Here is a 15919-nt window from a genome sequence, read left to right on the forward strand (position 1 = left end):
CCCCCCTCCTCCCGCACACACACACACCCTAGAACGCTGGCTCCTCGAGACAACCCGGACCCTCCTCTTTAGCTTTCCCGCTCCCCTCCCTCCAACCCCTCCCCTCTGTGCGCCCTCTCCCTTCTGCCGTCAGAAAGGGTTAATCTCTCCTGCGGGTAAAAACAGGTCCGCAGAGTCTCTAACTGGCGACAGATGGGCCACTTTCTTCTGGCCACAAAGGGGCCGGAATGGAGCGCTCCGCGGCATACAAATAGGCAGGTCACGTGGTTCCCGGCTCTTGGCTGGACCGGGAATACCATATGGCGCATGCCGGGGAAGAAGGGGAAGGGGTGGGTAGGGGGGGCAAGGGGAGCGGTTGTCGAAGAAGGGCGGGAGAAGAGCAGGGGCGAGGGGGTAGGTGGGGGCGGGGGCAGGAAGCGCGCAGCCCCGACGCGTGCGCACGGGTTGGGCACAGAGACTTGCTGGCAGCTCTGCTCGTGGCCCCGCCCGCGCTCAGCATCACGAACTCGGCTATATAACCTGAGCGCCCGCGCAGCCCAGACACGAGGAATTCGCCCACGCAGAAGGCAAGCATCTGGAGGCCCCAGGGTTATGAGACCATCACTGTTTGGGATCGTCTAACAACAGGTAATTATAATACCTTTCCTTTTTTTTTCTGCTCAGAATAAAAACAATAATAATTGAAGATTTGCTATACCTACAGATTCTGCATGTGAACGTTTGGGAGAGTGTTGTATGTGTGTTGAGACCAGTGACCCTCCTCATAATTGGTCACAAATATTCACACATAATGAGTCTGGGTATTCAAGTTCCTCCTGCAGGCTCTCTGATTACATTTTAATTTTTTAATAGTATATGAACTTTTTGGATTAACAAAATAAAAGAAGAAGAGCAGTGATCATTTGCTTGTGGTTAAAGTCTTGAAAGCAAATGACTATTTCACTATCTTACTTCTTCCCATGTGGCAGGTTCGTGGAAGCATTTGCTACCAAAATGTAGTTTAAGTAAGTATAGCTAATGAACAATGAGACTCTCAGGCCATCTCTTCAGTGAATGAAAACTATGTGCGTATCCTGAGTTCACACAACCTGGAAAACGAATCTGCTTCAGAGGCAGTCTAGCTGAAAGGGAGTGAGAGCAAAGAAAGGAGCCCTAGCCCGTTATTGCTACCTGTTACTACCCAAGGGGCGGCCGAGTCTTCAGCAACCTCTACTGGAGCCAGAGATTCAGTTATTTTATTAAAGGCTTTTTATATTCTTTCTTAGAAGCGGCAATTTCGCCATTGCCAATCGCTGACCATTATAATTACTCAATCTTTTAAAGGGAGGTTGGAGGCGAACTTTGAAAAGCCCAATAAAGAGCGGTCGGCCCTTTCAATGGGCTGTTTATTAGAGACAAGCCTTCCGCACCTGATCCCCGGCGCGTGGGAGCGCGCTCTGTGCCGCGCCCCCAGCTCTCGCCTCGGAGCCAGAGCTTTTGTACAAGGTGGAAATTTAGTGGAGGGCGAGGGATGAGAAGCGAGAAGAGAAAAGCAGGGCGGGGGAGAGGGATGGAAGACTTTTGCCCACTTTTGTTGCCAAATGCTTCGTGAAGGGTGAAATCATTTGATAGAAAGTACTTTCCCCCTCTGTGCATTTGCTCTCCAATCTCTTTCCATCTAATCCTCTTAAAAACCACTTCCAGGGTTACTAAATTACGTAAAGGCTCTCTAATTTTAAAACGCTAAATATCCAAAAGCTAGAATAGAAATGGAAACAGACATGCAGTTTTCAAAGTCATTGGGTTGTTATTTATTTATTTATTTTTTGGTGCAATGATGAGTTACTTTGTAAACAGGCAGCTAAACATGAAGTCGCTGGAATGTGCACTTGTGTCCACACATTTTCCTGCCGGGAAATCTCCAGGAAACAAGCACATATGAGAGAGTGCTACACACTTATGTGCATAAACACTGCCAGCCCCGGACACCCGTAGCCCTAGCTTCTGTACCAGCGAGGACCTGATCATCCATAAAACACGACATTGAACTTTTCCTCGGAGACAACCATTTTGCAATGAACCAGTGTTTCTCTTTGCATGCATTTCACAGGATTAGGGACGGGTAGCTGATAGCTTATCTAGCTTTTGAACATAGTGCTTTCCCTCTCTTCTGCTTTTCTCTCTCCCTGTTGCATATAGGAAACGGAAATATGACCAAATCGTACAGCGAGAGCGGACTGATGGGTGAGCCTCAGCCCCAAGGTCCTCCAAGCTGGACAGATGAGTGTCTCAGTTCTCAGGACGAGGAGCACGAGGCAGACAAGAAAGAGGATGAGCTCGAAGCCATGAATGCTGAGGAGGACTCCCTGAGAAACGGAGGAGAGGAGGACGAGGAAGATGAGGACCTCGAAGAGGAGGAGGAAGAGGAAGAGGAGGAGGATGATCAAAAACCCAAGAGGCGAGGCCCTAAGAAGAAGAAGATGACCAAGGCACGTCTGGAGCGTTTTAAACTGAGGCGCATGAAGGCCAATGCCCGGGAGCGGAACCGCATGCACGGGCTGAACGCGGCTCTGGACAACCTGCGCAAGGTGGTGCCCTGCTACTCTAAGACGCAGAAGCTGTCTAAAATCGAGACGCTGCGCTTAGCCAAGAACTATATCTGGGCTCTGTCAGAGATCCTGCGCTCAGGAAAAAGCCCTGACCTCGTCTCCTTCGTGCAGACGCTCTGCAAGGGCCTGTCTCAGCCCACCACCAACCTGGTGGCGGGCTGCCTGCAGCTCAACCCTCGGACTTTTCTGCCTGAGCAGAACCAAGATATGCCCCCGCACCTGCCCACGGCCAGCGCTTCCTTCCCCGTCCACCCCTACTCCTATCAATCTCCAGGGCTGCCCAGCCCGCCCTACGGTACCATGGACAGCTCCCACGTCTTCCACGTCAAGCCGCCGCCGCACGCCTACAGCGCCGCGCTGGAGCCCTTCTTCGAAAGCCCCCTGACTGATTGCACCAGCCCTTCCTTTGACGGACCCCTCAGCCCCCCGCTCAGCATCAACGGCAACTTCTCTTTCAAACACGAACCATCCGCCGAATTTGAAAAAAATTATGCCTTTACCATGCACTATCCTGCAGCGACTCTGGCAGGGGCCCAAAGCCACGGATCAATCTTCTCCGGCGCTGCTGCCCCTCGCTGTGAGATCCCCATAGACAACATTATGTCTTTCGATAGCCATTCACATCATGAGCGAGTCATGAGTGCCCAGCTCAATGCCATTTTCCATGATTAGAGGCACGTCAGTTTCACCATGCCCGGGAAACGAACCCACTGTGCTTACAGTGACTGTCGTGTTTACAAAAGGCAGCCCTTTTGGTACTACTGCTGCGAAGTGCAAATACTCCAAGCTTCAAGTGACATATGTATTTATTGTCGTTACTGCCTTTGGGAGAAACAGGGGATCAAAGTTCCTGTTCACCTTATGTATTATTTTCTATAGCTCTTCTATTTTAGAAAAAAAAATGAATACTACAGTAAAGTTAAAAAAAAATGTGCACCACGAATTTGGTGTAGCTCTATTCAGATCATATTCATTATCTGATCGGGATAACAAAAATCGCAAGCAATAATTAGGATCTATGCAATTTTTAAACTAGTAATGGGCCAATTAAAATATATATAAATATATATTTTTCAACCAGCATTTTACTACTTGTTACCTTTCCCATGCTGAATTATTTTGTTGTGATTTTGTACAGAATTTTTAATGACTTTTTATAATGTGGATTTCCTATTTTAAAACCATGCAGCTTCATCAATTTTTATACATATCAGAAAAGTAGAATTATATCTAATTTATACAAAATAATTTAACTAATTTAAACCAGCAGAAAAGTGCTTAGAAAGTTATTGTGTTGCCTTAGCACTTCTTTCTTCTCTAATTGTAAAAATAATTGCACAATTTGAGCAATTCATTTCACTTTAAAGTCTTTCTCTCTCCTGAAAATATAAACCAGATTCATGACATCAAGAAGATGGAAAAAAAGAGATGCATTCCTTGTCAACACATATCAATTCAATTCACTCCTTGCACAAGCTGTATATACATATTATAAATAAATGCCAACATACACTTCTTTAAATCAAAAGCTGCTTGACTATCACATACAATTTGCACTGTTTCTTTTTAGTGTTTTACTCCTTTGCATCCCATGATTTTACCAAGCATCAGAAGCTATTGATGTTTCCAGAAAATATAAATGCATGATTTTATATATAGTCACACAAATGGTGGTTTGTCATATAGACATGTAATAAATCTGAGCCTAAATCTATTCAGGTTGTTAATGTTGGGATTTATACCTATTGTAGTCAATTAGTACAGTAGCTTAAATAAAATGCAAACCATTTGATTCATAATTAGAACAATAGCTCTTGCATGTAAAAATGCAGTCCAGAATATGTGCTGTTTGAGATGTGATGCTGGTACCACTGGAATTGATTCTGTACTGTAATCTTGTTTGTAATCCTGTATATTATGGTGTAATGCACAATTTAGAAAACACTCATTCTGTTGCAATAAAATAGTTTTGAAAATCATAACAATTGTTGAATTTTTTCCCTCAGTGATTTTTAAAGAACACGTTTATTCCTAGAGGAAGTTGCTGCTTTATTACTGAGTTTAAAAAGTATGGAACAGTATTCCTAGAATAAAGTAACAAACATACTTTGGCATATGATCTAGTCAATTTATTTTGTATAGGTAGTACTATACTAATTCTTTCTAAATAAAAGAACTAACTAATGTTCAATTATTAGAGTACAGATTTCAGAGTAAGTAGACTAAATACATTTTGGAGGGGGTTGTTTTTTGGTGTTATATGACTTCACCTTCAGTTTTCTTTGTTTTTTATTACTGTTATTTTGGATGATTACATAACAGGTTTTCTTTCATTGTATTTTGACAAGGTAGAATTACTTTATTATTAACAAGCAAGACATAAATAAGTACTCCAGTTTGGATTATCGACACCTTTAAAGCATATAAAATCTTACTATTTTTCTATACTATTACTATTTTTACTATAGTTTCCATTACCTGTACATTTTTCCTGAGCTTAAATAGGTCTCTTTTTCAAAACACCTCTGTTCCCAAAGAGGAAGTTACACACCTTTGGAAAATACCAGAAGGAAATGATTTAACTGAAAGACTTCAAAAAATAGCATTTTCAAGTTGTCTTATAAAGACATTGGGATGATTTCAGTATTTTTTTCCAGAAAAAGTAAAAGAAATATTTGTATTTATCAATAGTATTTATACTCTGTTTTAAGAAACTATAGTTGTTTCCAATTCTCCTCTTGTATAAAAATAACATGGGGCAGGGAGGGAGTTGCAAAATTTAGTTGATTGCTAAGTCCACTTCAAAAAAGTTTGTCATTTCCCTTCTTGTCAATGACTGGCGGTCATGATTCCTAGGGAATAACATTTTGGCATTTGTACCCTGGCTCTACTGTGAGGCTCTGATTACTGTCATTAGTAACTCCATTGTTCCTCCTCTGATTCAGATGCCACATTGGATAGCAACCTCCCTTCCCAAGCTTGTTCCTTTAATCTTTTCCTCATTGGTGATTTAAGGGTTCCAGAAAGCTGACCTCATTTAGCAAGCTGCTCCAGAAAAATGTGAGTAATCTAATGGACAGGAACAATTAGCCATACTAATAACGTTGCCAATGAGGCAGCATCAAGCTGTGACAGTAACAGTAAGGGATATTTCAACATTAAAAACTGTTTGAGTGCAATTTAAACTATATCATTTTAACATGTTTTCAATCATCCTTCATCACATGGCAAAAATACATTTAAGTTAGTCTCAACTTTACCCAAAATGCAGCAATGTTCTTCCAAATGAATCAGAGTTGATATTTTGGAATCAAGCTGTTGCTTCCATTATTGTTCTCACTCTTCTGATATAAGAGGCATAATACTGATATTTAAACACTGCCAGTCTTCTAGCATAGGGGACCACGAAGTGAACATTCAGATCTAATCTGATCTATTAAGCAGCTCAATTTCACCTGTAATTAAAATTAGACGACTTCATGAAAAATAAAAACTGTTGATATCGTGAGCAGAAGAAATAAGGAAAGAATGGTAACTCAAGAATCACAGCTTTTAAAACAGCAAGCAGAAAAAAATCTAAACCATGGACTATTTGTGTGTTTTGGAGAGGTAGAACTGAATGGTGAAGTTAGATTGGATTTTTTTTTCATTTTGCTTTACAGTTTTATTCTAAGGCATAGGGATTCTTTCAGTCAGTCAGGGAGTAACTCACATGCCACCATCTTTTATTCAAAGGCAGGCACAGATGTTCCTTCTGCAGGGGAGGTTTTAATTTATGAAAATGATATTGTTTATGCATGAATGAACTGCATGCACTCTGCATAACACAGAGCACTTCCATCTGATCAGAGAAATGCCACAGAACCAGTGCCAATGTCAGAAACATATTCTACAAATTTACTCACTTAAATGTTTAATGAATATTTGGAAGGCATTTTCAAACCACAAGAAACCATCAAATGATCTTCCTCCTTTCTTTTAGGAATTGTTTCTCAGTTTTGACAACTGGCTAGTACTTTTATCTAGCTAATAAGAAAATGTTTCACAGAGTGTGAAACCAAAACTAGAGTGCAACTTTGGCTTTATTGGGAAAATTTTTTTTAAAGTTTTGCAATACAGTGCTTGCTATAATATTTGGGATTTGTGTATCTTGAGCAATGCCTATTTCTATCATATAGGATACTTAGTTCCACTTACTTAATGTAAAAATCTTCTAAAGAATTATTTCTGGGAACTCTTTTTAAAAGTCAGCAGATAATTTCATAATTGGAAGGGAAATTTGACTAAATATTTTAACTGGTGTATAATTTCCGTTGAATGGGAATACTGTCATAACAGATTTCATTTACATAATCAATCCCAATTATACAGCATGATCTATATACTTTCAATCTTTAGAAAGATAACCAAATGCAAATTTAAATGGAGGATTATAATGCCTTCAGAATATCCCGTACTTTTTAAGATTATAATAAGTTATGCTAAAATAACATTTAAAGTAAATTTTTAGTATAATTTATTGCTCTTTTAAAATTCCTGTCTGAATGTTTAAAAGTTGGCATACATTCCTACAAAACTAATGCATTTTCTAAAAGAAGCTAGCAATTACTAAAGTGATATATGGCTCATTAGCTAACAGTTTGAACCAAGCTGTCTTGTATTATAATTATACAAGAAATTTAAAGTGGAAACATCTATTAAACAATTAATAAAACCACGTTTCAAAACAGATATTTTATTCTTGTAGAAAATGTAAAAATAGCAGAGCTGTTCTTAAACTATACCAAAATCTCCTTTCTTTTCTTTCTTCCCAGTGACATTTATTTCTTGAAAACCATCTAAATAAAATATTTAATCCCAGGGTCTGATAAAAATAAATATATAAAAGAGCCAATGGAACATCTTGTGGAACACTAGGACTGGGAACTCTCATTGTTATCATGGCAAAGAGGCATTCTGGCATCAGTTGCTCTCTGATTTGTATGGTGGCATAATCATTGGCTCCTAGTCAGACATTATGTTTTAGTGGACACTATTGTCAAGAACCATTCAACTAGAAACCTGTACTGTATGCACTAAGAAGTTAAGATTGTCTGCCTCTCTGTGTCAAGAAGAATTCTGCATTGGCAATTGACTCATGGATTCTCTTCATATACACTAACATTTGGTTCAGTGGCTCTGATGGAATTAACTGTAGCCAAACTAGTGGCAATGACAAAGGGCATTGTCTCTGGGGACTTGTTGTTACACTGTTAAAAATGCCTTAAAGTATACATGTTAAGACTATGTTAATACTAGACAAAATCTTCAGATACATTAAATGTGGTTTTGGCCACCTAAGATACTTCTCACAGCTAATTTAGAGGTTAAAAAAATAGCGATAACACCATCTCTATAGGTCTCCAAGTTCAGCGCAATCCAAAGAGATAGATCTGACTGTGAAATGCCATTGAGTGATGAGGAATATGTACAACCTAGTGCATATAACAAAAATTGGCAATTTACTTTATTGTTTGCAATATTAAAAGCTAAACTTGCTTTAGACTTTCATGTCTAGTGTTTTAGTTCATCAGAAAGATGGCCTCACACACAGGGTCAGTGCTGACTACTGTTCATCCAGGGACACAGGGCATCATGTTTCTTTTACAGGAAACTATGAGGAAACTACAGAAACTGAAACACCTTGATATTTATGTTCCTGGCTTCATTTAAGCACTTAGGTTCTTATTCCAAAGCTTTTTCTCCATAGAAGTCTCTTCTAAAGCCTTCTAATGTAACAATCACATTGAATTCCACACAAATCACCAAATTTATATTATCTCCCCTCTATCTCCAGTGCACTGTGTATCCAGTGCTATGCTGTGTATTTATTTGCTTAGTTCATTATTAATCTATTTCCACCAACCAAATGCAGGCTACATCAGAACAGGAAGGTTGTTTCTTCTGTTTTCAGTTGTTATGTTGTTATTCTCATGCATAAAAGGCCAAAGAGAGCTGAATAGATATTTACTTTGCAAAGGAATCAGAGGACACAAATCTGATGCCAAAGGTTGCTCTTGTAGCTATTATGTTCTCAACCAAGTGGATTGAGAATGGAGCATACCACAAATGTTTCTGACGTTAAATATGTCAGACATCAATTCTAAAGGAAAGCAAAGTTGAAACTTTTAAAAACCATACTGCATGGTACCACAGTCCTTCCTTCTTTTTCAAAAAATCATTTTCTTGGTGACACTGGGGTTTAAACTCATGGAGTTGCACTCACTAGGCAGGTGCTCTACCACTCGAATCATACCTTCAGCCCTTTTTGCTTTTATTTTTTGAAAAGAGTCATTTGTTTTTGCTGTAGCTGTAAAAGAGATCCTTCTGATCTCTTATAAATGTCAAGAGATTAAGGCTTAAGAAACAGTATCTACCTTGTTTCTTCCTCTCTTTTGAGGATCAGTAATTGTGATTTATCAGCCATTTTTTTCATGGTATCAGTTGGTTCAATATAATCTTGAAATTTAATAAAATATCACAGGCATATTTTACAGACCATATCTCTTTTTCTTTGTGTGATAAGATTCTCTTGAATGCATGCTGCTTTTTCCTTTCTAATCATTGCTCTGTCAGCATTTGTTCTTATTCTTTATTTAAGACTATATGAAAATATCGTTAACCTAGAATTTCTACTTTAAAGCATTCAATGTATAAACTTATCACCCTCTCAGTGATGTCAGTTAGAGTTACACTGATGTCAATGAACGGGTTTTTCATTGCTTAAAAGAACTGTTAATACCTTAATACTGCTGCCACTAACAACTATAATGTGTGTCTGCTCATAGCAGGGAGTTATAAAGTTATAATATGTGGCTGACTGAATACATAGCTAATAACTATCCACATCCAAAAACAGAGATGGTGATAAAGTATCGTATTGAGGATAACATCAGTTATTGCTGACAGACAATGACATAATATACAATAAACAACAATAGCATATACATTATAACTAAATCTCAGGAGTGATATTTATTTTATATTTCTATATATTTTATATTTCTTCACTAAAAGAGTTTTTAGTTAATATAGGAAAATTTGTGGAGGGTTTTGGGGATATTTTAAGGTAGTAAGAGATTTCCAGATAAAGAAAATAACTTTATTTTAATGTTGGTTTATCTCTAAACTGCTAAGCCTTATAAAACTGCTAAGCAAAGAGATCACTTGCCTTATTGACTACTAGTATATTTATCTTTCATAAAATATATTGTCAGGGAAATAAAGGTATATTTCCTATATTGTCATATAGAAACATTTCCTATATTGCCATCTTTTGTCCCCATAAATTTCATCACTGTCCACAATCTAAGAATATGACTTATTGAAAATTTTGCCTTTCTAGATATAATTAAGATATAAGATGAAAATTAAGGTGAAGTCATGCTTAATCAAGATGAACTCTGGCTGGGAAAATATTCTAAAAGGAATAAATGACCTCAAAGCAAATATTAAAATTAAGGTGCTTCTATCTAAACATGCCCTCAGGTCAAGTCCCAGTCAATGATGTGGATACAAGATTTAGCTGGACAAGAGTGCTTGTTAGAATCTTAGGAACATATACCAGAGTAAACTGATCTGGACTCAAGATAGACAAGGACAATCTTGAAGAAATTTGTGGCATGGCTTTTGTATAGTATGCCTTTTGAATTTCAAAACTGCCATGGGCCAGTTCTGTGATATGTGTTCCATTCTTCTTGTCTTTTTTAGTGGGAAAAGCAAACTGAATATCCTATCTCTATCTCTCATTGTCTACAGGCTGTACATGGAAATAACTTGTATTTTTTTATTGTGAAAATACCGTACAGAGGGGTTACAATTATACGGGCAAGGTAATGAGTACATTTCTTATCAAGAATTGTTGCCTCCTCCTTTGTTTCCCCTTCCCATCCCTTCCCATCTCCCACTCCTCCCCCCACCCCTCCCCCATCCTGCCAAAGTTGTAAAGTTTGTTTTTCAACATAATGACTTGTACATCTCATTGTTGCAATGGGTCCACCTGTATCCCTATTTAAATGATTTGTTTTTTCCCTTCCCCGCCACAAATTATACCAACATCAAATACAGTGAAAGCAGGAGTTATACAGTGGGGAAGGGACATACAAAGCAAGAAAGAAATCATCTTATAAATGTGTTAGAAACAATCGTAAGAAAGAAAAAATATTTGAATACTTATCTTGGAGATCATTTCACCTAAAATCAACTTATCTGACCTTTTCTGCTTGTCTCAGACATATACTAGTTATTGCAAATAAAGAAAACCATGGGACTTATGTTTCTTTTGGCCTGGCTTACTTCACTTAATAGAATTTTTTCCAAGTCTTTCCATTTCCTAACAAATGGGGCAATGTCATTCTTTCTGATGGAGGCATAGAGTTCCATTGTGTACATATACCACATTTTCTTGATCCATATAACTTGTATTTTTGTTCAACAGAGTAAGCAGGCACATCCAAAGAGCCACACTAATGAGATAACTATATTTGGTACCACAGTTGTTTGAAATTTACAGAATATTGAAAGGGAATGAGTTATTTTGCATATGTGAGAGATATGTTAACCATGGCTGCAATCTTCTACACAGATAACTGCCAATAATTCCTCTGCCTCCCCTCCTTCAATGTACATTCCCCTCTGTAATGTGGCTGTTACACCTCCTGCCAAATGGTGGACTTTAATTCTCATTTCCTTTCCGACTTGCTTTGACCAATGACATGATCTTGGCTGGCTCCAGGTCTAAGTCTTAAGCAGCCTATAGACTCTACTTTCTTGGAACTTTTTAAAGCCAAGAATACATGACTGAATGATTAGGAGCCACATGGAGATAGAGAGAGAAATAGAGAAAGACAGAGACAGAGACAGAGAGACAAAGAGACAGAGATCGAGGCCATGCCAGCAACACTATCAGAAGTGCCAGATATGAGGTCATCTTGAATCTTTCAGCTCCAGCTGAGCATCTAGCTAAAACAAGTATATTTAGTAGATATTCTATGGAGCAGCACTACCCAGGTGGGCTCAGCCAATTGAATGAATCATACAAATAGTAAATTATCATTGATTTAAGTCAAAATGTTTTGGGATGGTTTATATCCAACATAGACACATTATATATCTTGGGAGAAAAAGTTGATATTGCACTGATTGTCTTTTTACCAACAGCTTTGGCCAACCTCTTCCTCCATGCTAGTATCCATGCTTTCTTCCTGGAAGAAAGAGAAAAAGACTTCTAGCAGTCATCTTTCCAAATCTCCCCAGGTGATACTAGAGTGCAGACATATAGAACAAGTCTGCTGGACTAGATTTTGAAACACATGTTCTTCTCAGTTTGAAAATCATTTATTGAGAAATACTCAAGAAGAAACTGTAGGAAAGGGAGGTTTTTCTTCTGCCTTTCCATTCTTTTTCTCGAACACTTTCCCCAAGAGTAGAACTCAAACTCCTTATCTGACACTTTCATTCATTGGCTGGCACTCTACTACCTGAGCCATGCCTCTAAACCCTCTTGGCCATTTTTGTAGAGAGGATTTGATACCTAAAACCCCACAAGCCATTCAGGAATCAACAGGGGAATCCTTTGGCATGTGGAGATAGTGAAGAAGAAAGTTGTAAAGCCCTTGAACATGGGGTTGTGCTTTCTAGGCAGGCACTCTACCACTTAAGAAGTACTTCCATCTATTTTTGTTTTCATTTACTTTTCAGACCTTGCATTTTTGCTAGAATCAGACTTGGACTGAAATACTCTTACTTCCTTCTCCTATGCAACTGGAATTACAGACATGAGGCATCAGGATCTCATTTTTTAATGGCATCATATAGGATGTGCTAACTCAGGAATATTGCCTCTGAACCACTCGAGCAATGTCATTTTTCCAGTGAGATATAAAATCATACTTAAAATCCACTGCCAGTTGGGGAAGATGTTAAAACAGACACTCTAATGGGTTCAAATAATAAAATAAGGGGAAAGGCAGTTCTGTGTAAACTCTCTTTGCCTCTGGCAGGGAAGCCTGTGAGCAGCAAGTTATTTTCAATAGTGAGAAAAAAAACCTGTCTCCTCTGTATAATGCCTTTCTTCACAACTGTAACACACACTATATATACCTTTAGTGTAGAAATCAAGCATAGCTTTCTGATTTCAATTGCCTGCTTCATTTGTGTGCCTAGTTACACCTAATTTAAGATTCTGTAATACAGCATTGCTAGAAGTTACGGTGACATGCTTTAAGCTACTTATTTGGTGGAAACATTTCAAATTTTACTTCAAATTGATGAATGTAAGAATATAACTAAAAGGCAGGGAGCTAAAATACTTAAGGGAAAGGAAAGAGAAGTCTGCCCCCCTCTCCTGTTGTTTCTTCTTACTGCCCATTGAGAGGCTGGAGATCACATTGGGTGAGATGTGTTCTACAATGTAGCTGAGCAATTCATTTTAAGCAAAATCTGAATCTGAGTACAAAGAAAACTGGCACACACTGAAAATTTGCTATTCTGACTTGGTGGGATTCTAGGATTTGTTCTATTTTTTTTCTATAATTATTGCAGGGACATATGGTCCTCTACCTTTTAGGCAGCAGGATCCAGAGTAGCAGGAGCATTCTGACAAAATGTCCACTCAGCATGAGAAGGAAGAAGCCCCTTGATACCTTGACAATGTGCCCATTGAGCACCAGAAATAACTGAGAGGTGAACATGACCCTAAATGACTTCATTCAAAAACATTAGCGAATAGAACATTAATAAAAGGCTTCTTTTATACTTACACATAAAGCACAGTATGTTTAAGAATATAAGAATTTAATATAGGAATTAAATTTCAAACATTAATTTATTTACAATACATTAAGCCCATTACATAGCACTGTTATATTAAAAACATTGTTTTATGTATAAGAGATAGAGCCAGAAATAAGCAAGCTGAGTCACTGCTCTGATTAAAGCACCAATCTGATAAGGGATGAACAAATAAATCAACTGCCTACCCTTACATAGTGGTAAGTATGAAGAAGAATACACCATGAGCAGGAGTCAACTTTCTTTTTCTTTTCATTTCATTTCATTTCTTTTCTGTTCTTTTGAGGTGCTGGAGATTTCATTTAGGGCCTTGTGTTGGTTAGACTGGTATCATGTTATCAAGCTGAAAATCCAGCCATGTTTTTCACTGGTTATTTTTAGGATAGAATCTAGCTTCCCATTCAGGTTTGCACCTGAGCAGTTGTTTACCTACTTTTAAGTTTCTTCTTGTCACTGAGATCACAGGATCATGTCACAGAGTTCAGCTTTTCTTCTATGGCCATGGGGTTTCTCCCAACCTCAACCTCCAATATACCTTGGAATGACAGGCAGGCTCCATGGTACCCAGCTATAGATTGAGAATAGATTTCATAAATTTTCTATCCAGTCTGGCCCTGAACTGTGATCTTCCTGTTCTTAGCAGGTATCAACTTTTGATTGGCCAGAAAGGAATGACCTGAGAAAGTGGCAAGAAGTTAACTGAAGTACTGTAAAAAGTCATTCCACGTCTGTTTACATCAAATGTTCTACCTGGTGTCTATGCTCATATTGGTCTATATTGAGCCACAGGAAATGAATGTGAATTTTCTCTGAGAAGAACCATGACCTAAAAGAATAAAAGACACTAATAATCATCTTGATAAAGACTTCAAAATACAGTAAATTATTGGCTGAAATACTTATGAAATACTTCTGTTCAATTGCCTATGATCTGCTACATAACTCACTATTCCATATATTTAATTTTCATTTGTGTTTTCTTTGCTTAAAAGATTTTTTCATCCAGGACTGGGAAGGTGGCTCAGTGGTAGAGTGTTTGCCTTGCATTCCTGAGGCCCTGGGTTCGATTCCTCAGCACCACATAAGCAAAAAGAAAAAAGCCAGAAGTGGCCCTGTGGCTCAAGTGGTAGAGCGCTAGCCTTGAGCTGAAGAGCTGAGGGACAGCGCCCAGGCCCAAAGTTCAGGCCCCACGACCGGACACCAAAAAAAAAAAAAAAAAAGATTTTTTTCATCCAGTATTTCGCTGGCAATATTTTTTTTTTACAATTTGCTATGCTATGTATACCATAACTTCCAGTAACATAGCAATATATTTGTAAAGAAGTTCAGAGAGTTCTAATTTGTTTTAAAATATACTTGTTGCAAATTTGACTATAGAAAACTGTTATTACAATATTGACTTTGTGAGTAAACATTTGGGTATCTAAAAAAGGGGAAGATTCTCAACTTCCTTTTTTGTAATCTACATTACAATGTACTCTACATTAAATTGTCCTTTTTGTAATCTAAATTTAGGAAAGATAAGATCTGTTGAGATTTTAGCTCTTAGAGTGGCTACAATATATAGTGGTAACTCATGGTATTTTCATTAAATTTACCAAGAGGCTTAAGTTGGTTTATTTCAGAAGACTTTAGTCATAAAACTAGATGCACACAACAGAGCTGTTGCTCTGTTAATAAGTTTTTAATCACTGTGAAAAAAATAGCTGAGATAAAAAAGCAAATATTTATTTGGGCTTGGGGTTTCAAATGTTTCTGTCAAAAGTTGGATGTCTCTGTTGTTAAGACTGAGATAAGATAGAACATCATGGTGGTGGGAGCTTGTGGCATAAGTGGTGGGCAGGAAGCAAAGAGAGGGAAGAAGGGTCTAGGTAACAAGATACACTAACCTGAGGCATGTCTCTAATGACTTATTTCTTCCAAATAGACCTACATGCTTCCTAATAATGCCATTAGTTCACAAATAAGCCTTCATCATGCGGCCTTTGGGGGGTATTCCAGATCTAAATCATTAGCATTCCTGTCTGGCTTCCCAAAGGCTCATGCCCATCTCCTAATGCAAAATGTGCTTTGTGTATCTCCAAGAGTCCCCCAAAGTCTCAACAGTTCCATCATTTCTCAAAAATTCAAACCCAAAGTGTACTCTGGGACTCAAGACAAATATTTAGCTCTGAGTCCTTACAAAAATAAAACAAGTTATATATCCCCAAGATACAATAGTACAGAATAAACATCATCATTCCAATGGGAAGACTAGGAGAACACAGAAGAAAGATTAGAAATACTGAAGTCCAGCAGAGTGAACATTAAATCCTGTTGTTCTAATCCTGGTATCTAGGGTATGGGATGGCAGGGCAGGTTCCAAAGGGCTGAGGCATATCTGTCACTAGAGCTTTTCTGGCTGCAGTCTATATAGCCTTTATCCTGTGCTGGCTCCACTCATTGCTTTCAGATTTTCTTGGCAGATTTTTTTCATGTCCCTAGCATTTCTGACATCCTGG

At 38.3% G+C, this 15919-nt stretch overlaps 1 protein-coding gene across 1 annotated transcript; it reads left to right on the plus strand.

The window, feature by feature from the left end:
* The first annotated feature begins 542 nt into the window (after positions 1 to 542).
* On the plus strand, positions 543 to 4567 carry Neurod1 (neuronal differentiation 1). The gene is made up of 2 exons (XM_042688382.1): positions 543 to 627; positions 2179 to 4567. Exon 2 carries the CDS (start codon positions 2190 to 2192, stop codon positions 3258 to 3260), a length of 1071 nt encoding a protein of 356 aa, XP_042544316.1. The 5' UTR covers positions 543 to 627; positions 2179 to 2189; the 3' UTR covers positions 3261 to 4567.
* The last annotated feature ends 11352 nt before the right edge of the window (positions 4568 to 15919 follow it).

The sequence above is a fragment of the Dipodomys spectabilis genome, unplaced genomic scaffold, assembly GCF_019054845.1.
Source record: "Dipodomys spectabilis isolate Male_0828 unplaced genomic scaffold, ASM1905484v1 ptg000115l, whole genome shotgun sequence".
Lineage (NCBI taxonomy): Eukaryota > Metazoa > Chordata > Mammalia > Rodentia > Heteromyidae > Dipodomys > Dipodomys spectabilis.

Coding starts and splice junctions, on each gene's coding strand:
- Neurod1 (XM_042688382.1), top strand. CDS start 2,190: ATGACCAAATCGTACAGCGAGAGCGGACTGATGGGTGAGCCTCAGCCC.